The sequence below is a fragment of the Cydia amplana genome, chromosome 8 (genome assembly GCF_948474715.1).
Source record: "Cydia amplana chromosome 8, ilCydAmpl1.1, whole genome shotgun sequence".
Taxonomy (NCBI): Eukaryota; Metazoa; Arthropoda; class Insecta; order Lepidoptera; family Tortricidae; genus Cydia; species Cydia amplana.
Window position 1 is genome coordinate 6192763 of NC_086076.1, and position 25385 is coordinate 6218147.

Genomic DNA, 25385 nt, shown 5'->3' on the forward strand with positions numbered 1-25385 from the left:
CACGGCGGCGCGAAGAACTGTCATTGCGGCGTGTCGCGCGCCGCGCTCCAGCGGTCGAACTCGATGCCGGAGTCCGGCGACACGCCCGTGGGCGCGGCGGCCGCGCAGCCGCACGGCGCCGCCGCCGCCGCCGCGCCCGTGTCGTCCGCCGCGCACGCCAGCTCACGCACGCCCAACTCCTCCAGCACCTGCCGGCCACTGAACCGTCAATACCTCTACAGTGCTAAGCCCGACTCTCCTCCCGCTGAATGGTGGCGACGTTACGTATGTGCACGGGTCACGCGCGACTGAAGACCCGTAGGCCCATTGACACATTGATTAGTGTCGCGTGCGAGTTCATACATTTTCTACTAAACGCAAGTACAGTCAAAGTATTTAATTTCCGTACCATTTCGTACCTTAATTGTCACACGATGGCAATCAATATGAAAGTCGCTAGGGACCTCATACTATTGTGACTGCGACAAGGTATGAAACGGTACTGAAATTAAATTCCTTGACCTTGCAAGTAGTAAGCGATGTGTAAAGCGGGCCTCAAGCGATGAGTGATTTAATATAACGCACACAATAGTTCTGCACGCGCCAATACATACACTTGTGAGCGCCAAAATTCAGCAGAAGCGGAAAGTGAGTCTTAGGAATGTTTGAAATTTAACAGGTATAAGCGAGGATAAGTAAAGTTTAAGAGGCATCTAATCTAGGCTAGGCTATACTACTAGTGGTTGCTAAAGGTGATTGTCAAGTGCGCTTTCAAATGACTTGCTGCTTTAACGATAATTATACTTTTTATCTGACACATTAAACTATTTATTATTCGAATGGTTTGTTTCAAGTTTTGACATAACCCGAGCAGATAATAAAACGTGAGCTCTTTCATGGTTTGCCAGACTTTCAGCACATCTCAATTGTGCTTTTAAGGCTATTTATCTGACCGATCATAGAAAATTTTAATAATGCATATACTTTCTAGATTGCGCAAAGTTGGGGTATTTGATGTGTTCCTGGGAGAAGTGGGAGACCGTGCTTTTAGGGCAGGTATTCTGGCAGGGAAAGGGAAAACCTTTGACAGCCCAAAAAAGTGATATTGTTTGATCCGTCCAGCTAGGGTAATAATTAGTCAGTTTACGTTAACTATCAATATGAACACTTTCAATGTGTGTTAAAGTCAACAAAAACAATTCAGCTAAAATAATTAAAATATGTGTCAAAGATATTAGATGAAAATGAAGTCGGGTGAGACTAAGTGAAACCTTCTCTAGGGTCCTTCCTGCATGTAGCCGTGAACAGAACTGATAAGCTATCGTGGACTGTGGCGGTACGTGCAGGAAGCAACCCGGGGTAGGGAGGCGGGGCGTGTCACAGTGCAGACCTTACTCAGGCTGGCGCTGCGCTCGTGGAGGCCGAGGTCGCGCTCGAAGGCGTGCAGCTGGCGCATGAAGTGGAAGTTGGGCGCGATGTCGGTCTTGCGCGCGCGCACCAGCTCGAAGGCGTCGCGCAGGCACAGGCGGTGGCGCTGCATGAGGTAGGCCAGCGTCACCGTCACCGAGCGCGACACGCCCGCCACGCAGTGCACCAGCACGCCGCACCGCGCCGACATCGCCTCCTCTGTGGGGTGTCAGCGACACATTTACTACTAGAAAAACACGGTCAATCTCAGCTGAACATATTAGCTGATCCCGTTCTGAACAAGATCATTATTTTTACTGATTTCTAAAAAGGAGTATCACTTCGACCGCATTTTTTAGAGTTCCGTACCCAAAGGGTAAAAACGGGACCCTATTACTAAGACTCCGCTGCCCGTCCGTCTGTCACCAGGCTGTATCTCACGAACCGTGATAGCTAGACAGTTGAAATTTTGACAGATGATGTATTTCTGTTGCCGCTATAACAACAAATACTAAAAACAGAATAAAATAAAGATTTAAGTGGGGCAAACGTGATTTTTGACCGAAGTTAAGCAACGTCGGGCGGGGTCAGTACTTGGATAGCGTTTTTTTGCTTTTTTTTTTGCTTGTTTTGCTCTATTTTTTGTTGATGATGCGGAACCCTCCGTGCGCGAGTCCGACTCGCACTTGGCCGGTTTTTTTTAGTTATCTATTTTGTTTGACACTAAGTTAGGCTAATAAAAAAATCGTGTTCTATTCCACTGCTGACCTATGGCCTCTCCTCTATTATACCACTCGCCATGGATTAGTATATTATAAAATGTATAAAGGTACATAATTAATAATGGATTTCTACAAAATTTTGACTCGTTTGCGATTATGCCATTTCAGCTAGTTATAACTTTGTCGATTTTTTGAGATTTCAGACATGAACCTAGACATCTCATCCAAGTATCTTAGAACAAAGTCTAACGTAATCCAAATAATCTGGGAAAAGACTTTCCGTTCGCTATCCACTTGTTTTTTAAGTAACAATGACGATAGAGAGGTGTTTTACGATGGCCATTTTTCGCAAACACTTATTACACCTACAAAAAAAAATGAAGGTAAAACTCACCAATAAACCGTATAGCCTGCGGGAAGTGCACGGACAGGTTCTGACTCCAGTGGTCGGCGATGGGGATCTTCAGGTAGCTGATGTCGCCGCCCGCCGCCTCGAAGGCGTTGGGCAGGTCCGGCGTCACGTTCAGCACGTACTGCCAACCAACAAGCACTTTACAACACCTGGACATTACCACAATCACATTAGTACAATCTCATTTTATCAATCCCGTTAAGAGTAACTCGATTCTAATTCTAGGCAAGTAATTTATACAAATGGCCATTTTATGAATAAATCATTCATGTGTGCGTGCAATTTTGCAGCTCGCTGTACAATACGGGATTCTAGGTAGTGGCTGTCTGTTACAACACAACTTGCTTTATCTAATTTTGTAATTTTGTTCATGTTCGCTAACTTACGAAGTGAATGAAATATGAAATTGCATTTTGCTGTAGGTACATCAGTAGTTTAACTGGATGTTGCAATTGCAGACGCGACCGTTATGGCAACAGGCGTCTTTTTATACACTAAACTCACTAAACCTTAAGCTTGAGTTTGCCCTGAATACTTGAATAGACGTTTTATTGTCGCCTTAACATGTTTAGTCATCTCTATGCGAATGAAAAGTACCTATAGAGTGTCAGTGGTACAACATGGAGGTAAGGTACCTTGATGTTGTGCCTGGCGAGCGCGTCGCAGTCCTCGCTGTTGGTGGAGTTGCCGAGGTAGAGGTTGGGCAGGATCTCGACGGGGAAGTCGGGCGCGTGCGCGTGCGGCTCCTCGCACTCCGAGGACGAGCCCGACGACAGCCCCTCCTCGCACCCCGACCCCGAGATGCGCAGGGACCTGCAATAAGGACATACACACTTTTTAGAAACATAATTCCATTTCTAAAAGTTAATTCGAAGAAATGAAAATAAAATACAACTTTCCATACATCAAGAGGGCCTTTACCAGCTGGTGTGGTGAAAAATATTATGTTACCTATAACAGTGAATTTCAGATACTTTGTATATTATCAATATAATATGTAGCATTGTAATAAATAATCCTACTCAAATTTTTAAGTAATGAGAATCTAAAAGACTCATTAAAGTCCATGTATACCTAATATAACAACGCCTTTGGAAAAATAGGACATTTAAGGCTAACGTGCTCATACCCTAAAATGGATGGTTGTCATTGATGGGGTCGTCGGTCTAATGAAGCCTAATGACCGAGATAATCCAATAACGAGGGTTGTCCAAGCACCTGCACGTGACCGGCTCCAAGTAGGTGAGGGATAGCAAAAGTTGAAGTGGTCGGGTAGATGTATGGTATACCAGGCATTGTTGTGTAAAGTCGGTATGTTGTAGCCGGCCGGGAGAGGGTTGTAGTGTGGGTAGGATTGCGCGGAGCGGCGCGGCGCGGGCCGCGGATCGATGCAGGAGCTGAATGGGAGGGGCGGTGGGGGCGCCATTCACCTGCCCCCGGCCCCGCGGCTCAATGGTCGCCCACGCAGCCGCGTGGGGGACGACACTTCCAAATCCGCCATCACAATCGTCTCGCCGCCATTCAGTTTGCACATTTGAAAGCTACCAAATTAAATGAACGCTCCCTCCCGCCTGCCACTGTGAGTCCCGGCCGCCAACGTACCGCAAGGGCAGATCGCCACTGATTAACTCCTAACTTGATAACGCTATCGAACAACACGCCTACGTGCTTCTGCTTGGTTATGAGTTTATAACTTATAGTTCTCCAAAGTTTTGCAGAAGTCTTCTAATATTAAGACGTAGCGAATATTCCGAGTATAACCTAAATATAACTAAAAAACTGACACAGCTGCGCCGCTTTTAATAATAAATTCCCCATAAATGTACAAGCTGGACGAAGGCCACCTGGGGCCCGGGGCGGGGGCCTTTAAATAAATGAACTTAATGGTAACTTTACTTCGACTGATAATATCTTAAAACTAATTGAACCAAGAAGATATCTACCTTGTCCTCCATCAATGAAGCAGGAGTCGATTCACGACGAAATAAGTGCAACTAGGCTTTCCATTGAGGCAGCCGGTAGCCCCCCTCGGGGAAGGACTATGGGGATGCAGTCTAGTCTACCGGATTACCGACACCTAGGTGATCTGGCTGCTTTATGTTTCTACGGTGGAACATTTTCCAGTTGAGACTTAGCAGATGTTTATAGAGAATTGGATTGCCTAGCTTAGCTTAATCTCCATTGCGGCACGATGATTTCTTGCTAAAGCTTGTGTAAAGTTTGTGTTTTTTAATTGGTTTGATGTAGGTATGATAAGACTGCAACAAGAACCCAATATTGCACATCAATTATATACAAAAATGTTGGTCTCTACTATTTTATATGATAATAAATAAGGGTCAAGTGACCATTTTTTGGGAAATACAGTAATTTAAAAAAATGCTCTATGTGCCAATACTCTATACTTATAAGGTACTTATATCTAAAACACAGTGAGTGTTCACAGATTCTTAACATCTTTGTCCATATCTTAAAAGAGGGGAAAAATGTATATTTTATTCTGTGTTTGAATAAATTATCCCTTACATGCTTAACCCCTCGTTTCCCAGGACCTCTCAAATCCATACAATTCCGACTCATATAGGAGCCACTGGGATCTGAGAGGTTAAAGGTCAAGGCGTTCAGGGGCTCCACGTATAACTTTACAAGATTATGTAGGCGCTACAAGTAATCAGATTCGAAGGATAACAGTTTATATAAGGCAAGTCCAAGGCTAATCAGTTCCCGATGGTCGACACGAGAGCGAGGGCTGCGATAGATTATTAATTTCATGAAAGCCCCCAAGGGCGGCGCGCTGATGAGCATGAGCACGAAATTGAATCAGTGTTTACCCGAATGGTCATCAGATAATTATTTACGAGAAACAAAGGCGTGGGAGTAGTGCGTTTGTACATAACATAATGTACGTGGAGGTATGTGGTAGTAGGCAGAGTGGGGCGTGGGCGAGCGTGGGCGAGCCATTCAGGGGAGCCCACGCTCCGGCTGGCAATCACGACGCCTCGATTGATCGCGAGCGAGAGGTGCTGTCTGCCACCAAAGAATAACTCATTCATTTAGACAAGTGTCATGATGTCATATACCGTCGACACACGCTATCGCCGGGGAAATACGACCAACTAAGTAATCAAGTGCCACCGTTTGTTGAAGAATTCTGAGTCAGACTATGTAATTAAAATCGTTTATTCGCATTAGGTATTAAAGACGGCATTCAAAGTTTTAAAGTATGACGCTTTTTATTGCGGATGTTCATTGAGCACAGGCATGTAGTAGTCGGCACTCGTACTGAATTCTTATTCCAACACAAGCAGCCACATGAGTCTTCTGAAGCATTTAATAGGTAGGTATGTACTTTCCAACACGTATTATTTCAATCCTGGAAAAATATGGGTATGACTACATTGAGTACATACATACATACATAACTAAACAGATACGCGTCCAACTCGGTGGTGCAATGCAACTGACAAATTTGAAACAGCACATTTCTAGACAATATGTGTATGTAATGTTAAAACTGAAGTTTTTGTCAACTGACACATTTCTTGTACATAGACAAAATTTCTAGAAGCAAAAAGAGAGTAGATCTGTTATAAGTCATGGAATTCCAAGTTGTAAGTGTTTATGCGTTGTCCATTCCATAAAACACTTGCCGGTTAGTCACGGGCGCTGAGCTGAGGCCGAACTGGCCGTTACTCACCCCGCGTTACACAACCATGGTCGACAGACTTCTGCAAACCGACACAATACCTAGAATAAGTCTTGGAATAATTCCAGAGAATTGAGTTTATCTGGAATTGGAAAGAACAATGGTAAATATGTCGATCAATAACTCCCGCTCCGATAATAATGACACCCTATAAAATTACAATCTAATCAAAAGGATGTAAATATAGAGTGCTTGTATACTTAGAGGTTTTTGAGAATTTAATTACCACTTTAATTTAAGAGCTGGGTTTTTGGAGCGATTCATTGTTGACGAAAAGTTGACGTTGTTTTAACAACACAGTAGATGATTGCGCAAGAATAAAACTCATGTCGCTCCTACGACAGACAAGAATCGAACAATCTAATATGTCAAAATCCATCATTTAGAATACCTACAGAGAATGCCAAACTCTTAACATTTGGAAACAATATTACCCCTTAGTAAATAAACATTAAGCAGAACCGAGATCAAACAAGCTACATACTCATCGCTGAAAATAGACGTTTAATAAATTGTTTATTCATGGGAAAACCTGTGGGCGTCCCTCCTGAACAAAAGGGAGCAGATACGCCTGCAGCATTTTATTCTTACAGCGACGATAACAGCCAGCGGCCTAAGATAGACTCGCAACAAGCCTACATATTTTGAAGAACATAATTGAACTTTTAAGCTCATGGGAGGCCTTGAAAAACATAAGATGAGAAAAAAATCGCGTACAGTGTAATGAACGATACTTGTCTCATTGAAAAGGCGCACATAGTGGGCACTGGTAGTAGGCTGCATTGTGTAACTTGTGACAGCGTCGTGCGAATCGAATGTGTTTGAATGGGGCCGCGCGGCCGGAAGCCGTGACACGCCGGCCCGCGTTATTAATGAACTCCTAAGTGGGCACCGGCCATGCCGGCCGCCCGCACACATGTCCTATACCAGAGCCGGCCGAAGGCTTTACAATCGCCAACTACGAACAGACGATTCATACACACATAGCCGACTATTTTAAGCAATAAAGTACGTTGGCATGTATATTTGACTTACGTACTGTACAGTGACTACAGTGTAAAGCAATATGTTCATGAAATGTATGACAATACATATACGCGTACATATGCAGAAAGAGTCAACAAGATGCTGTAAACCGATTTCAATAACAAAGGGTAATTCATGTATGTAATGCAACCTTCGTTTTCAGTGGAACAACAAAAGCGTTACAAAAGGGATAACCATTATTAGTCTTATTCGTTTTTGATCCAGTAAACGGAGCATAATGTAGGATGAAACTTGTAAAGTTTGGAGGATGTAGATGTTGAGGCTGCGTGGTTAGCTGGTTAGCGAAGATTAATCGGGGCAGCGCGCGCTGCGCCGAGTGGGCGTGCGCCGTGCGCCCGCGCCGCGCCGCTGGAATGCGGCCCGCTGCCAATGACCGTTGCAAGGGACGGTTTTTTAATGCCCACCTTACTAGTTCCCATCCGCAGGACAACTAACGAGCCCGCGGTTAAAGGATTTAACTCGTCGTTTATACGCACGACGTTATTAAATAAACTGCGTGCTGAGCAAATACACTTTTAGTATTATTAGCCTGAGATCTTATACGATAATCGTTGTTGGACTTAAAAAAAAATATCGTTTATTCAGATGAAATAAACCCTAACATACATATTTTTTTCTTCTGCCAAACTGCAGGGCAGTTTAGTTTAGAAATGGAATTATAACTTGGTATAAAAAGGTTTAATTTAATGTTGTTGAATTGATGTTGGACATTGCTAGTTTATTTCCCTTATTTAGTACGTAAACGAGTTTCTATTATTTTATAGGCAGGAATGGCAGGATGGATGATAAAAAATTGTAGAGTATTAGTGATCTTAAGGAAATTACGGCCTTACCAGAGTTCGTAAACGTTCGAATAATTTATCGTAAGAGCTTTTATTATGTAGGTATAAAACAGGTAAGATTAATGATAGCTTGGAGCGGGATGTCAACTAGTTGCAATTAAGCTAGCATAATTTAACTTAAGTTCGATGAATGTATACCCATTTCAATACAGCTGTTTATTTTCTCATATATATTGCTATCCAAGTTATGAGGTTAATATGACCCTTCGACGTGGTCGCGGAATTTTAATGAATCATACATAAAAGCTCTCAAGCTAAACCTCAAAACTCCAAACATTTCCAATCATTCGGAAAAGGGCTTTTAATAAAACAACGAAGAAAGTGTGCGAACTGTGCGAAGTAGTCTATTTCAATAGAATAAACCATCCACGGGACACCTGGCGGGATGGTCTAATTCGTGGTGGCGTGAAATATAACAGATAGTGCAAGTATGTCGAGGTCGTCCGCGGTTACGTCCGCCGGGCTGGCCTAACGGCTAACGCATCGGGTTTATGCGAGTAGTGAGCTGGTGAGGGCTCTTCAGGACTTGAATAGGTCGTCGCCGTAAACGATACTGTTTTTGTCTTTCTTTGGGTCATTTTATTCAAAGTTGAACACATTTCTTTTGGATTTGGGAATTTTTATGTTATTTCTACTCAGAATCACAACCTATTTCGATCCCAATATAGGAGCAAAAGTATTTTCATACATTTTTCATTCCATTCATTCAAAGTTTATTACCTATTACTTAATATGGTTTAAATTTCATTCTCGACTTGATTGTAAACTTACAATAAATATTTCGCTACTCGTTTACGCAGGCCGCACTGGCGTATGTTTGAGAGCAAATAAAATAAATAAAAGCATTCGCGAGCAGGCACCGTTGAAAGCACCAGCGAACATAAGTAAATAAGTTGAGTCAGTGTTTAGTTTAACGGAAGAATGCATATAAGTAATAATTCATTACTATCGTCAGTTGTATGTAGTCAACTTCTCCACAAAGTGATACAATAAAATATGTGAGCGGGTAGGTGTCGGCCGGAGTAATTAATGTGTTATTCAAATTTGTTTCTTTTAGTGTTTTGACGTAAGTCTGGCACGGGTCGGGTAATGTAGGGGTGGAGTGGTTCGAGATTGGCTTATCTGGCCGTGACCGCGGTTTGGCTCGTGAATGAACTCACGCAGGCCGACGTCAGTGTTGACGTCACTCGCGCCGTCAATCGGACCCGGACCTGAGACACACCATGATTGTCTTCAAATTCTTTATGTGAAATGTTATTAGCAAAATAAGCTAGCACCTTTTATAGGTCGTTTTTTTTTCAAATCTATGTACATCCATAAACTTTTGATAATCGCTTTTGATTTGAGTTTGTTTTCTATCTCATTTTGTAAGCACTTCATGTCAGCACGAGTTGATAAGGGTGCCCCTATTTGCAACCCGAACATTACAAGGGTCGCGTGCCCAAACCAAAAGGTTACCCCCGCGCGGGTTGGAGGCCGCGCCAAGGTCTCGCCTACGAGCTCTGCGTCAGCGATCAAATGATAAACGAAGTTGCATTCCTCGAGGACGGGAGTTGTTAGGAGACAGCGCGGAACTCCCACGTAGGCTTCGCGTGCGGATGTGATTCGTGTACTGAAATAGATGTTTCCTTCACCATCAACACAACGCACCGATATAGAGTCTGACAGCGAAGCCGCGCGGCGCGGCGCGGGGCGGAGCGGCCCGCGTAGGCGTCATTACATTTAGGCCATAAAATATTCCAATGTTGCTACCTATTTACAGTTTGTAAATGTTATCGCCAAAGGAACCGGCAGCCCGTGGGCGGGACAAAAAGGAAAGCTCCAATTAGGTTCAACATCAAGAAGATTCGCGCAGATTCCGCTTCTAATCAGATTTACGCTTCAGTTAGTACAGAAACGATGATTTTATTATAATAAATACGAAAATGTATCCGTTTATTTATAACTTAGGTTAGAATTGTTCCAAAACTAAGTAAATAATTTTAGAACTTTAATTGCTCTAAATTAATCAGGCGCTATCTTAGGAATCACCAATTCCAAGAATTCAAGTTCAGTTTTAGCAATGTGATGGAATGGTCCATACAAATATAACACAACTATTTTAATAATTGTATCATTTAACCAAACCAAATGTGGACAACATTATTACAGTTGCTCACTTGTAAGAGTTGTAGAAGTAGTATTAGCTTAGTTGGGTGAGGGTAACTAGACATTGCATTGAAAAATACCTATTGCCAGTGCACACTGCACAGCAATAGGCCGCGGAGCCGGGTGCCCGCCGACCGCACGGCTTGTTGATCAGGGCAGTTGGTGCGCAGTGACCATACGTACACGTCCGAACATCCTGTTCAAACATAGTGCACAGAGCGTACATCGTACAACGACTAGTGCACGTCTTCATGCCCTTTCTATACGTTGTCTTCGTCAAGAATGAAGCCGCAAAATAATATTTACATTACCTATTTAATATTTACTGTAGACGTATGCTCTTTTGCATGGTCACTCGATGAAATGCTTTCACAAGTTCATAGCCATAGTGAACCATATTAGTACGAAAAGAAGCTTGATTTTTGTTTAAATATTTTATAGTAATTAGTGACTTTTGCTTGTCATCTGACGAAATATTTTTTGTGTATGTCAAAACATTGAATATCAACCTTACTTTTTGAATTGGATAATATTTAACGCCTAGACCTAGAACCAAATAATAAATAGCTCTTAAAAATGGTTATTTACGGAAAAAAGTCTAAGTCCGTCACAAACGGAGTGATATTATACCAAAATATAAGATATCTTATAGCAAGGCATCTTACGATATATTTTGGTATCGTTGTCGTGTGTGGTGCTTAGCTATACATCATGTTAAAATGTTATCGCGCCCCGGCCTCAGCCAGCTCAAGCTGCGTTCGTTGTATGAATGAATGAAGCCGCTCTCCATTGAGCGCGTGTGTAACACTAGGTTTCACCGCGAATGCAATGCATTACAAGTACTACAACTTACAAGGTGGCCAACTACAATCGCTCGGGCCGCGTCGATCGCGCCTAACTCACGAATCTTAACGTTCCACGACTTTCAAAAGACCGTTTCTCGCTTTGACTTGTATTTAAAGTTTCAGCTCTCTTTGCACGTAGTAAGGTCGATATTGAAATACACACGATGATATGGATACCTATGCGGTTTCTACGGTTCCATCGTTATGATGAATGGGTCCATTAGACGCCTCGGGTGCCTGCAATGCGTCAACTCGGCCATCTCGCTTCGATATCGCCGTGTGATCATCGTCTTTGTAAAAGGTCAAAGATTAAATTCTTTCTAATTTTTCTAATCTACCTTCAATTGCGTACGCTAGTAACTAATCGTCGATCGCCTATCATTACAAGTATAATAGCTGTAAAATGTTAAACTCTGGTAACTTATTTATTATCAGACATCGTAAATGTTGAATCAATTGCAGCGCGTTAACGGGAATGTAGTAGACGGGAAGTACTCAATTCCAGCTGATATTATTAAAGTTAATTAGAGTAATTAGCACCTTAATTGATCATTTCTCTATTGTTTTTAAGCAATTCCTTTAATTGAACTATGCGCTCATATGTCGAAACACTTTGTTTATTGCCGTGCCGTTACGATAGTGTCCGTGAAGTAAAGAAAACAGACCGATATCTCGGGCCCAATCGACGTCTTAATTTGGCAAGACGGAAGGTCTTTGATAATTCGATACAAAGCGAGCCATTCAAACGTTTCCAACTGAATAAACACCACCGTCTAGCGCACAGTCACGGAATGATGAATGGAATAGTAGAACGGAATATTTGACATTGAAGTGTTTTCAATGAATCTCGGCATCGAGCTGATGTTTGCTATGAGTGTTCAATGCATATAACATCGCTAAGTGCTACATTAAATAAGAAATAAGTGGCGGGTATGAGTAAGTGCGCAAGCGTCGTCCTTCTAAATGGTTTTTGCGTGGCTCGTATGCAGCGCACACACGATATAGGATCAATTACCATCTTCTAGATACCTAGGAGATGCTCCTTATCTTCCGACATCAGATAATAAGAGTACCTACTCTCAGAGTAATTACCTAATTACCCGCTGTGTATAAATGACACTGTGCCTATAGGTTATTTATTACGTGACTGCTTTGAGAATGCAAGTAAGACGCCATTTATCTCACGTAGAAAACACAATTCTATTGTTTTCTCTAATGACTAAGCTGGTTACATATAAAACTAAGAGAACTAAATATATTTTAACTCTAATAACACGCAACTAAGTAATAAACGCAATAGTACAATTACCGTGTGCGCTCACAGTTACAGTTGCACTATAGTTTCGATAGTGCACAATGAGAATGACCAACCAAAATGAGAATTTAAAAAAAGAGCTGAACCGCGATCGGCAGTAGACGCTCGCCAATCCGGCAGGTCCAGTAATCGGACAATTAGCGACTCCAGTGACCCGCTCTATATCTATCCGGCAGAGCACAGAGCGGTTGCGTTTTATTTTCTGTATAAAGCTTATATTTCCCATACAAATCCAATAATTCAGCAGTTCCATCAATCCGACATAGGGGGCAATTTTCAGGTGCCGGATTACCGAGCGCCTACTGTATTGAATTTCCATTATAAAACATGAATTACGTATCATTTACGCAATTGACTTTTACCTCCTAGTGGGACAGGTTTGTCGATCACGTTGCACCTACATTGTCTCCGCAGTGTAGGTTTTTGTACTTGGTGTACACAGCGGTATTATGTGGTGTGATGTAGGTGTGTAAAACCTACGACTTTTTCCAATCTACAATCCCCGAGTAACAGTTTTCTTGATTACGACATAACCGAAATTACCCTTCAGTCAACATAACAGAACTAACTCCCACAGTATCAAACGACTTCTCTTTAGAAATATTTATATTTTCTAGTTAGAGTTAAATAGCGGATGTGCGCTATCGAAGAAACCGTCATTATTTGCATATTATTCGCTTTTATTAATTGACTTAATGACCTCGTCCGTCGCTATAAAAAAGCACCGCATTAGAAACTGTGGTGTGGAGTGTAACCGTTTCCCATGGAATACGATTATAGAGCTCCTCAACGGGGTCTTATTAAGAAAGCCAGTCGCACCGGAATCGGCGGCCCGCCGATTCTCGGCGATCAAGGAAAACATCTCGTGCGCCGAGATCGGATTCCCACGCGTGCGCGATTTTCCTAGATCATGTAATTATCGCGGCGTGTTTCAAACGAGAGGTTCTAGAAATGAGTTGATACCGATTTAATTGCCGGTATAAGGTTTAGAAGTTTTTAGACAGGGCATAATTGACTCCATGATATCCAGGCTGGATAATCCTGATGCATACAAAATACCCTTGGCAAACTGTTTAAATGACTATTGATTGCTCAGGCAAATATTTATTTATTGGATAGTTGTTATCTTTTAGTTTCTGCACATAATTAGTTGCTTTTCTTTTACGTCTGTTTAATTAAAAAATCCGAAGAAAAAAGATAAGACAACAGCAGCTATGTGGTTAGCAATCATCAGCAATACAAATATATGTTATATACATATTTCAAACTGCTCTACCAACAAAGGCATGACAGATATGTATTTTAGAATCTAGATAATTATGATTGCAGGTGAGTGTAGTGTACTGACCTCAGCCCCATGAGCGGCAGGTGCGGCACATGCTGGGCGCCCGCCTCGCTGCACCACTCCGGATAGGCGCGGTGGAACTCCGGGAAGTCACCTGCGAACAACATACACACGTTTACAGCGCGCTAATGCTTATATCGCACCATATACAAGTCAAAAACGCACCATAGTTATACAACTCAATAGGAAGAGTGACGACGACAAGTAAACGATCTGATATCATCATGACGCATTCCCAGTACGTGTTGATGACCACTCTCGCACCGTTTTACACATTATTAATATAGAGAAACAAGGAATCTTTCTTATCCGGCTAGGGTGTTTCTGAAACACCGCTTTGTATTCGCAGTTTAACTTATTTATGTATAGTTGTAATGAATCTTGGGATCACTCATATCATATGCCAGAAAAAAACACCGACGAAAAAAAATGCTTTACAAGGTGGACTAACGAAGCGTCATCACATGTCGCAAAGACCGTCGCAGCACTAGAAATACTATTATCTATAGGCTATGTAATTTAAGAATGTCCTATCGCTCAATTGTCGTTTTAGTGTTCGCTATTTGACTTGCCAATTAATCAGAATATTTATTTGCTACAAAAAACAAACTTTTGTTATCAGAAAGTTCATATTATTACTTATAACATTTTTTTTATCACCAATTAAGAAAATAAAATAAACATTTTCAGTGGGAATTTTCGTGGAAATACAATTTTTCAACGGAATGAAGACTACGAATGAGAAATGACTGGGTTCCGGGTAAATGAATTTTAAGAGCGATTCACGTGAAAAGGTGGGCGAACTGCTTTAGCTATAATTCTAGGTGTAGTGTAACCCAGCGTCGCAAGGAACATGAGAAGGAGTAACCGTTAATTTTATTGTTCTCTGAAGCGGAAGCCACCGTGGAATACACAGAGCGGTACATGTAAGTACACAGCTAGTTGTGAATGGCGTAAATTAAGCCCCAAGGTGACTTGAACTAAAATGTATTATGTTTAACCGTGATGACGTTACCGCGTAAGCTGCGTAAATGGAATTTTCAATGTACTCTCGTTTAACATACACATAACAATGCTGTCCATTCATTAGAGCGTAGAGCAAATCTAATTCTGTTCCACAGAGCCTAATAATCGCATGTGTTGTGTAATGATTGCGACATAAGACCATTGTACACTGAGTCGTATCAGTAGTCTAGCTGTGCTAACAATCGGCGTTCACTCGTGGATCAGTCGTTATTCAAGACTTATTTCATTCATTCTTTTTGTTTCATTGACGTTTCGCCATTCATTACGATACGATCGGCAAGCGCTACCATTTTCAATACGTAGGTAGTAATCGAGTTAGCCAATTACTAGTATTATGGATTGGCGTTGCTTAGATGGCCAAGCCCTACAGGCTACAGGCCAGTTGATAAAGCATACAAACTAACCAATTATCCTATACAAGTAGCTCGCTAATAAAGAATGTAGCTGCGCAAAAATAATTACTCCGGGTTGAGTTGTTATTTCCAGGCGAATGTACCGATCGTGTGAGCGCTAAAACAATGAATCTAAGAGTTAATGCAGTGACAGAGATAGCAGCAGCTGTTTCTTTTGTAGGATTTTACCTAAAAAAGGTTGACGTCTTACAATTACGTATAAACTCCTAACTGACGTAGGCGCATGGCTTGAGAAAGCTTGTAGTTCACTATGCACACCGAATCAATCGATTATCGGCCACTGCTGCGATCATTGCTACAACGTTTAATGTTTATTGATTGTGGGCATGACCATTAGCATTACTACGAATAGTGTTGGCGCCGCTATTATATCTAATGGGACATACTACAGTGTGTAGTATTTAAGAGTCAACATCTGTCAAATAATACGTATAACGTACCTATGTTAGAAGTTAGAATTAGAACCCATGAAATTCACTCAGCTCCACCCTCCCTATTGCTATTGGACACGGATCCTCAGCAAACGTATTTCGAATTTTCGAGTACATAGTTAATTAAATGGTACTTAAATACTTAAAATGATCACATTTTATCATTCTTCTTTCCGTTCTGCGCCTTGTGACAAAGGAAAAATGTATCTTATTGCGTCTATGAAAAGTACGAAGCAATACCGAAGAGACCCGGGCTAAATTAGTGAACAAAGTGTCCAAGCGGGCCGTCTGCCGCCCAGTCGTGGCTTCCGCCGCGTTTCCTGCCCACTCCCGGCATTGTGATGCTAATGCCGCCCCCGTTGAGTCCGTCGCTGTCACACGCTGGCCGCACACACAATGCACCGCGCTCGACGTTTTGCAGTGGCTGACATTAACTCCTGCTGTAAAGCCAGCTGGACTGATCTATTTTCCGTCCTAAAGGCCTTGAGAACAAACATATACCTGAGCATGAAAATACGAACATCCCTGTAAGGGCATTTATTTGTGGGATGAAATATTTGTTCATGAATCAAAGATGTTTTCTTTTTATTCAAGCTCTTATTAGGTAATTTATGGTGTTTAGTCGATTTATGTAAGAATCCGCTGCTATTTAGGTAATTCTTTATCTACATAGTTACATGTAGTGTTTTCTTCAGAATTTAAGCGAGGTTTCCGTTGAAAAAGCGTTCGTATAAGAAGGAAGGAAGTAAATACCTTACGAATGTGTTGACGGCTGTAATATAATATAATCTAAGTATTATGTTTAGTATAACGTATTGACACATAAAACCAGTTTCGTTACGTTATACCTAAGTTTTTTGTGTTGTCTCGTGGAAATACGACTTTCATATATGTACGGGCAATTTATTGCTATCGTGGGTCGAGGCAATTTTGGCAGTTTACAACGAAACTTTTTTTTATATAGCGGGTGTCTAATTCTGGCCCACTCTCGGCAACCGTCAAGTTCCTTTCGTCCCTACATTTCCCGGCAGCAAATTACCACGGTTGGCCATCCATCCCCTGTCACGTACAGTGAAAAAGGCTTGTGACAAATGGAGGTTGCAGGGTTTCTAACTACATACAAAGGTTTTCGCCCACTCTCTGTGTTCTTAGTGGCCTTTCGTATTTTTATTGGTAATAACATTGCACGGTTGGTAGCCTATATAGCTAATTACCTTTATTTTGTAAAACTCACAATGTTTTTTATTGGTACATAGTACAATACCTACATAGGTACTTAATATATTTGCGTTTGCGTGTTATGAAATTTACGAAGTGGTAATAAAATACTAAGAAAAACGATAATAAGGATGTTTTTTTTTGTGTTTATAAACTAAATTCTATATTTTACAAAAGAACCTACGGTTTTTATTGATGAAACTTGGGTGCTGACCCCCCCTGATCAATGCCGTCTTTCTGCCGCTTGCTTGCTGTCTTGGGAATTACTGCATTAACTTATTAATTTTACACTCCTATTCCCAATAATCGACACTATGTTTTCATCTTTATTACTACTAACAATGGGGCATTGTCGGGTCTAGTTATCATTGTCTTGGAATCTGGCCTCACATTCGAATTTGGGCTATGCAGTCAGTAGCCCTAAGATCCTCGCGAGACATGGGGCAGGAGGGTTGCATGATGATGGAGGGGTGCGAGCGGGGGCCGCGCGGGGAGGGGGAGGGCAGGCGGCGCGCGACATCGATCCGATGACTCATCTCGCCCATTCATTCGCCGCTCTCAATGAAACACCCGCCCCCCGCGCCGTTCCCGCGTTCGCCTCTCGCAAGGACTCCCATTAAATTTGCCCAGGTCGCGTAGACTGAATCCTTCACCCTAAAAAGGTGTTACACCTACATAACATATATTTCGAACGTCTTACGTTTCAGCCTACTTTGCGGCCGCCTACCGACCCTGGCCATAGCAGAAATACAATTTAGGTTGTGTCGACTAATTTACACAACAAAAAAAATATGCGTACCGGTTGTAGGTTAGAACTAACTAGCAAATCTAGCCTGGAATGTCCACAAAAGGTGTCAGTAGAGACGAGCGTGAGGGTAGTTAGTGCGAGTTAGGAACAAAGCGATAATGTGGAGTAGGCGTGGGGTGGCGAGGCGCGGGGCGCGGGCCGCAGGTGGAGGCCTTGGCCCGCGGCCTCGTCCTTCCCGCGCGTTTATCAACAACCTTGCCGAACCTCCCTCTAAATCTCTTTGCTGGCCCGGACTTACATCATTCTGCATGTCCCATATTCATATACCAACCATTTTGTAATTAATTTTGAAATTAATTTCTAATATCGGAATTATTAAAGACAACTACGGTCTTGAAAATATATAACAAAATATATTAACTTTGTTTTTCTTGTTTCACTAATACAAATAGTTTTTATAGTATTAGGTATTTTGTCAATTTAAAGCCTCTTATGCCCGTATAGATGAAAATATATGGCCATTACCTTTTGATAGCGCTATGCTCCATTTGAATATACCTCATATATAATATTTATAAATTTCTTTCATTTCCATGTGTTTGCCGGGTAGGCTGACTACCCGGCAAGCTAACATTTAATATTTAACAAATATCCTTAATTACTCCTCGCAGCGTTTGTCTGCGGCATCGCAATTCGCGCAAAGTCCAGGCACACAGCAAACACACAGGGGCTGACTTAATGAAGAATGACGTTGGTTGATGGGTCAATTGTATCAACTTATCTCGCCTACATTTATTAAAAAACACTTAAGTGTGAGTGCTCCCAATTATCATTTATGTATGATTCTGTATACACAAAGACCATCAAATGCTGGAGCGGGTCCTATGAGCAGACATATGTACGAGGGGCGTTCAAAATATTCTCGGTATTGATATCTTACGACCTCTTCTAAAATTTCTTTCGTTACTGGCCGCTAAGGTTTATTCATTGACATTAAAAAAAAGTATAATTCGAACCGAGATGGTCTTTTGTTTTTCTGCAATTGCTGAACAAACATGAACATCATGTGCGAATTGACAATGTTAACTAAATTAGAACATCGATGCGTGATAAAATTCTTGACAAAACAGGGTAAAAATCAAAAAACCATAAAAGAGGAAATGGATTGTGTTTACCGTGAGTCTGCTCCTTCTTTATCTACCATTCAAAAGTGGTCAAGCGAGTTTAAACGCGGAAGGGAGAGTATTGAAGATGACCCTAGACCTGGCCGGCCTGTAGTAGCTACTTCACAAGAAAATATTGATAAAGTGGAAAAACTTATATTGGAAGATGGTCGAGTGAAGGTAAAATCTATAGCACAAGTAACCAATCTCTCTATTGGTACCGTACATGATATTATACATGACCATCTTAATATGTCAAAAGTAAGTGCAAGATGGGTTCCGCGAATGCTGACTCGGCTTCAAAAAGACATGCGTGTAGCTTGTTGTTCCGATTTTATTGACCTGTGCGGTGAAAATCCTGATGAGGTGCTGCAAAGAATAGTTACTGGAGATGAAACCTGGGTTCATCATTATGACCCAGAGAGTAAACAAGAGTCCATGCAGTGGCACATTAAGGGTTCAGCTCATCCCAAGAAGTTCAAGGTCATCCCTTCAGCTGGCAAGGTCATGGCCACGATATTTTGGGATTGTGAAGGAGTATTACTAATCGATTATAAAGAAAAAGGTGTAAATATCACAGGACAGTACTACGCTAACATTCTACGTCAATTAAAGGATGTAATTAAAGAAAAGAGGCGAGGAAAGTTAACCAAAGGTATTCTGCTTCTGCATGACAACGCCCCCGTCCATACTGCTCATATTGCCAAGGCAGCTATTGTTGAATGTGGGTTTAAAACTGTTACTCACCCACCGTATAGTCCGGACTTAGCCCTCAGCGACTTCTTTTTTCTCCCCAATCTTAAAAAGGATCTGCGTGGAAATAAATTTTCTGACGATGAAGCATTGAAGGCGGCAGTGGAGGAGCATTTTTACACGAAAGATAAAAAATATTTTTACGAGGGATTAAAAAAAATAATTGATCGATCTTTTAAGTGTATGAACATAGGGGGGGAGTATATTGAAAAATAAAAATATCAAACTTTTCGTACTTGTTTGTTTTCATTCTCATACCGAGAATATTTTGAACACCCCTCGTAAAGCTATTGCAGTAATATCTGCATTCTGCTAAAATAGCGCTCTAGCTAGGCAAAAGCGATCAAACGGCCGTTATAAATAATTAAATAAATGAGGTAATAGTGTACGGACGGCCAGGTTCCGGCAACACTACATTTGCAGAACGAATTGACGTCAGCGGAATCTGTGTAAGAATGGAATCGTCAAATGGGAGTTTTGGTATATAAAATAAAGCAAGGGCACTTGCTCAATATGTTGTATAAACAGACGAAATAAATGTCGGGAGGCAAAGGAATGAGAATACGGAATGAGTAGATAACATTAAAATTCAAATGTATTTTATGGGGTGGGCTGATATCTGTTTCATTTGGATAAGGAGTACCTAAGCACAATGTTTGATAGTTTATCTGACGTACATAATAGCACATGGCTGGTTTGTGTCGATTTAAATGATATCAGTTGCAGTGTTGTCAAAACAAAAGATATGCCTCAACTTATCAGTATCAGACATGATGCGCTCACAAAACGCGATATATACATACGTGGCATACTGAATCGGAACCACCGTTGCGAAACGAGACATACCTACCTAAATATATCACAATACAATGCGTAGCATCCTCACTAGCCGGGCTAAGTACGTAAGTACCTACCTGTTGTACCGGCGTTTGGACATTACATCAGCAAGCAAAAACTATCAATGCCAATGCTACGCCTGCGCATAGATCATTACCTATAGGCAGGCGCGGTTAAGCCCCATTCAGATAGCGAGAGCCGGCTTACTTCATGCATACGTCAAATTCCTAAAGAACAAAATGCAGAAAAGGATATTTAAGGCTTTTGTGAGAATTTAATAAACAGTTAATTCAATTGTCTTCATTATAAACCATTAGATAGTGTTATCCCCATCTCCGGCAACTCCGGCGATCAGTTTATAGCATCCTCAATTGCCCCCGGCAGCAATGAGTCCAATTCGAACTTCGAGAGCCAGACGCAAGATATGGCTTCCTTATCCCATTTCGCTTTCCTCAGTTATATATATTAGAATATTAGCGACCAGATGCTAACGATTTCCTCTGCCAGACCACTGGTCTCAAAGAGTTTACATTCAGCTACATCCTGTTGTTCGGCCGCAAGCGCACGTGCTATTATTTATTTTACGATCGACCATCGCCGGCCATAAGTGGAATTGGCCAGTTCAGTTGATTAATGAATGAGATGAACTCGGTGCGGTGCCCCGCTGTCGCGGCGGAGAGCTGTTGGTGTTTTTAAATAAAATTGCACGCGTGCATATGTATGGGGCCGTTGGATTTAATAAAATTGACAGGACGTGAGTGAAACAGGAACCTATCAATAAAATGGTAGCGCTCTTCCGTCGGACGTGGGTGGAGGCGGTGCGTTTCCGGCCCCCTTCTTTGATCATCCCGTTTGTGTTAGTTAAACGGTTTTTCTCTGTAGGATCTTTGATCATTCTCGATTTTTTATAGGATTACTGTCTATTGTGGGGGGATTTAATAAAGCTGCTTATTCTTTCTAAGCATTGGATCACGTGCGCATTGAAGCACATACATAATTATAACTCAGGATATGTAAAGTATTGTTCATTGTACAAGTCCGGCTACCTACTTCTCTAACAAAACATTGTTCAAATAGATAGCTATGTATTTTTCTTCCCGAGCCCGAAATATACGCTACCTTTGTAGTTACATTACATACCTACTGATTATGTAAATCAGATCGAAAATTACAAAAGAAAGATGAATGTCGACAACTGAATATAAGATTGAGGAATGCAAAGTGTCTTTACTCTGTAGTGTAGGTACACAATAGGTAAGTACACTAAGTACGCATACACGTGAGGAGGAGGAGCGCGTTAGTGTGCGTGAGGCGATGATCATAATCTATCGTCTCGCATTGAGGAGCACAATAAGTAGTGGACTTCCTCTCCCACGTCTGGTGGCTGACGCCCGCGACCTCCGGGCCCGGCGGCATGCTTTTACATTTAGAGACGTTTCTTATAAACGCAGTTTACAACTTACTAGTTCTCGGATAGGTCAGTGTGTAAAAAAGAGTTAGGGCACTAAAGGTTCCGTCACACAGGCGCGTTTTCCGGGTTTTAATGAGCGTTTTATATGTAAAAGCGGCGCGCCCCGTTCACACCCCGCCCGGAAAACGCGCCTGGGTTTTATATGCTAAGGGGCTATTCATAAATTACGTCATTTCAAATTAGGGGGGGGAGGGGGGTCTGGACATCGGATGATGGTAGCAAGACGTAGGAAGAAACGTGGTCATTCCAAGCATGATTTTTGGATGATTTTAGGGGGGGGAGGGGTCAAAAATCGTCAAAAAAAGAGAGACGTAATTTATGGACAGCCCCTAACAGGTTAGCAATGCACATAAGTTCGTTGTGTTGTCAACATTTGCAGGATATTATTCTCGCGTTTGCAGTTAGATCAAGTGCATAGTTGTAAAATTCACAGCTAAAGGTTTACTACTTAACTAGACTACTAAGTAAGACTTGGTACCTGCATTATTACGGAAATTCCCTATTATTCTCGCGTTTGCAGTTAGATCAAGTGCATAGTTGTAAAATTCACAGCTAACGGTTTACTACTTAACTAGACTACTAAGTAAGACTTGGTACCTGCATTATTACGGAAATTCCCTACACAAGTATTGCAATAAATTAATAAATAAATGACTGAATATATAATATTAAATAAAGCTGCTGACAAAATATCATGCCTGACTACTTTAGGATACTTATTAAAATAAATGGGTGTTTAGTTCCTGAATATGTATGGTTCAGAAAGTTTTTATTTAATAAAATTTGATGACTATGTAAGTTCCACTAGTAGATAATTGTCAAATAAGAATTGACACAAATGATATCAATTATGTACATGAATGTTTTGGTTTTTGGTGAGTTGATTACAATAAGTTAAACAAAATACTAAAATAGTGGTAATAATAATAATAATTCAGCCTTTTATACGTCCCATTGCTGGGCACAGGCTTCCTCTCACGCGCGAGAGGGCTTGGGCTATAGTCCCCACGCTAGCCCAATGCGGATTGGGGACTTCACATACACCTTTGAATTTCTTCGCAGATGTATGCAGGTTTCCTCACAATGTTTTCCTTCACCGAAAATAGTGGTATTAAGTAATAATTAAGGTTGTAATAGAAACTTAGGTTGAGTGGTTGAGAATGTTTTTAAGGCAGTTTGTTTTTAAACTATGTTAATCTGCAATATATTTAAACAAATGAACATTGACCTATGTATATGTAGACCTATTCATGGTTTTGTATCTATTACACCTATACACTTGATGAGTAATAGTGATCAATGAGAGTCTTATAAGGTAAAGGACATAATGTATGATATATTTTAACAATGACACTCAAGAGTAGCTCTCAAAAAGGTAAATGTATGTTATTATTATAACAGAATAAGAAGGAAAACCACATTATTCAATTCAAACATTCAAATTCAATTTATGAATATGAATGAATATAATGATAGGTATATTTACTCAGGTATTTCAGCTTCCTACTTCAAATAATAATATTTGTTTAGTTAGTTACAGATGAGGTCTCAACTTTATTATTATGTATATTTTATAACTGGCTTGTTAAATGTTTAATATTCGAATATTACACAATTTGGTGCAGCATATAGGTATGCAGTGCCTTGTCTTGTGGATTATATTTTGTCATATACCTATTGCTGCATCAACATCTTTTGTGCAGCAGTGTGGTCAATTGTTAACTGAGTAAGAAACAATGAGTATGGTACGGCTTGTTCTACAAAGAAGTTACTTAAGGTCCAAGCTAAAAAAACCGGTTTTGTTATACCACATTCACAAAATATCATTTATAGCTTCACTTTACATAACATAATATATAAACATACAAATTATAATAATTAGATTATTCAATAATTCTGCAAAAATAAGTTATACTCCTATTTAGAATTTAATAATATCATATTTACCACCATATTTCCTCAGCAGTGAGGAAACAAGACAGAAGAGAAATAATGTTGATAAAAAATTTGGATAGGTATGAACTTTTCAGTCCTGTCTTGATCAGACTTCTCAGACTAGACAGATTCTTCTTCTCAATTGTTTCTTTCTAAGGGTCCCATTGTGAATTGTGATTGCTATCTACCTATTAAATATTTTAGTGCCAGCTCGTTCCTTGGCTTAGCCACCATATATAGCAGGGGTCACCGAATGGCAGCCCACAGTCTGGATATTGTTATTTAGATATTTAATAAAAATAATAAACTTAAGTACAAATGGACCATAATGGTAATTTTTTTAAAACAGGAACCCTGAAGAAACTTATCCACAAAGACAATTAGCACTAAAAGGCTATACTAAAACCTTGGGATGGGAGCATATAAATCAAGAAGAGTTAGTTGTTATGCATGTGTCAGTGTTACCTTGCAAGCAGACGACCTGCACGCCGTCCTGCTTGAGGCGGCGCAGCAGGATGCCGTGCACCGTGTCAGGGTCCCGCGGCGCGCCGTCCCCGTACAGCACGAACGTGCCTCGCGCGCGGCACGCCACGATGCGCGCCTTCAGCTCCTTGCACTGCACCGTCGACGCCAGCTCGATCTTGCCCGCAGCCAACCTGCGCAGCATGATGCTCGGGATGGAGAAGTTTACCGCCGACCGGATGTGCGACATCGCGTACTCGTTCGAGCCCCGGCAGTCAATTAGCACCGTGTCTCTCTCATCCGACCGCAGCTTCGCGAGCAGCCATTCCTTCGACACCGTCTCACACTCGCATTCCGAGTCCGTAGGCATCTTGCAGCCGAAATTCTTTCTTCTGTTTACACGGGCCCGTTGCGACTCGAACGCTTGTTGCACTATTGCATGGAAACCATGTAAACTAAAGATATACACACGGTCATAGTTGTCAACACTGGTTTCACGATTAATCTATTTATTAGAAACATGTATTTAACTATGCGAGAATCCATCTAAATTTAAAAACACTTAAAATATGAACTTCCGCTTTGCTATCAACGCGGCGACGCGCAAGCCTTACGATGCGCATCAGCGAAAAGCACGAATGAAAGCGAAAAGCGAAATGACAAAAAAACGATATGTGCACCAAATGAATGAGTGATTGATTCTCTAGAGGCGTACCCAAACGAATGAATGAAATCGTTAAAATCATGAGTTGCAAGTATAAAAAAAAGAAGATAGGATAGGAGGCGAAAAAACACAAATCCCAGCGTTCTATCGAATGTCTCGAATACATTAAAAAAAAGAAAAGAAACTGAGGGCCTTTCGTGAATGCCAAAGTTCGAAATATACGGACCTCTTTCTCTTTTACTCCAATTAGGTCGTAATTAGAGAGATAGAGAAAGATACCCGCAATTGTCGAACTTTACTTAGGCCGCCTTTACACCGTAAGTTTTACTTACGTAAGTAGGGACAAAGCTATTTGTTAGAATGAGATAACGATATTCATCCCTCATTCTGTGGTATAGCTGTGTCCCTACTTACGTAAGTAAAACTTACAAGTGTAAATCGGGCCTTAAGCTTTGGATTCCTCCGAAAACGGTGCCGTCATATTACGGCCGCTATA

The 25385-nt window shown here is 41.3% G+C and overlaps 1 protein-coding gene across 2 annotated transcripts; it reads right to left on the minus strand.

Annotated features, from left to right (window-relative positions):
• LOC134650229 (dual specificity protein phosphatase Mpk3-like) lies at positions 1-24790 on the minus strand. Of its 2 annotated transcripts, none has more exons than XM_063505175.1 (6): positions 24229-24790; positions 13772-13862; positions 3156-3333; positions 2503-2641; positions 1370-1605; positions 1-188 (listed from the first exon to the last, which is right to left on the minus strand). In XM_063505175.1, the coding sequence occupies exons 1-6, from the start codon at positions 24593-24595 to the stop codon at positions 21-23; spliced, it is 1179 nt and encodes a 392-aa protein (XP_063361245.1). In that variant the 5' UTR covers positions 24596-24790; the 3' UTR covers positions 1-20. The 2 variants fall into 2 exon arrangements, with proteins under 2 accessions (XP_063361245.1, XP_063361247.1); XM_063505177.1 differs by having other exon boundaries at positions 48-188; positions 1375-1605.
• Positions 24791-25385: the final 595 nt, after the last annotated feature.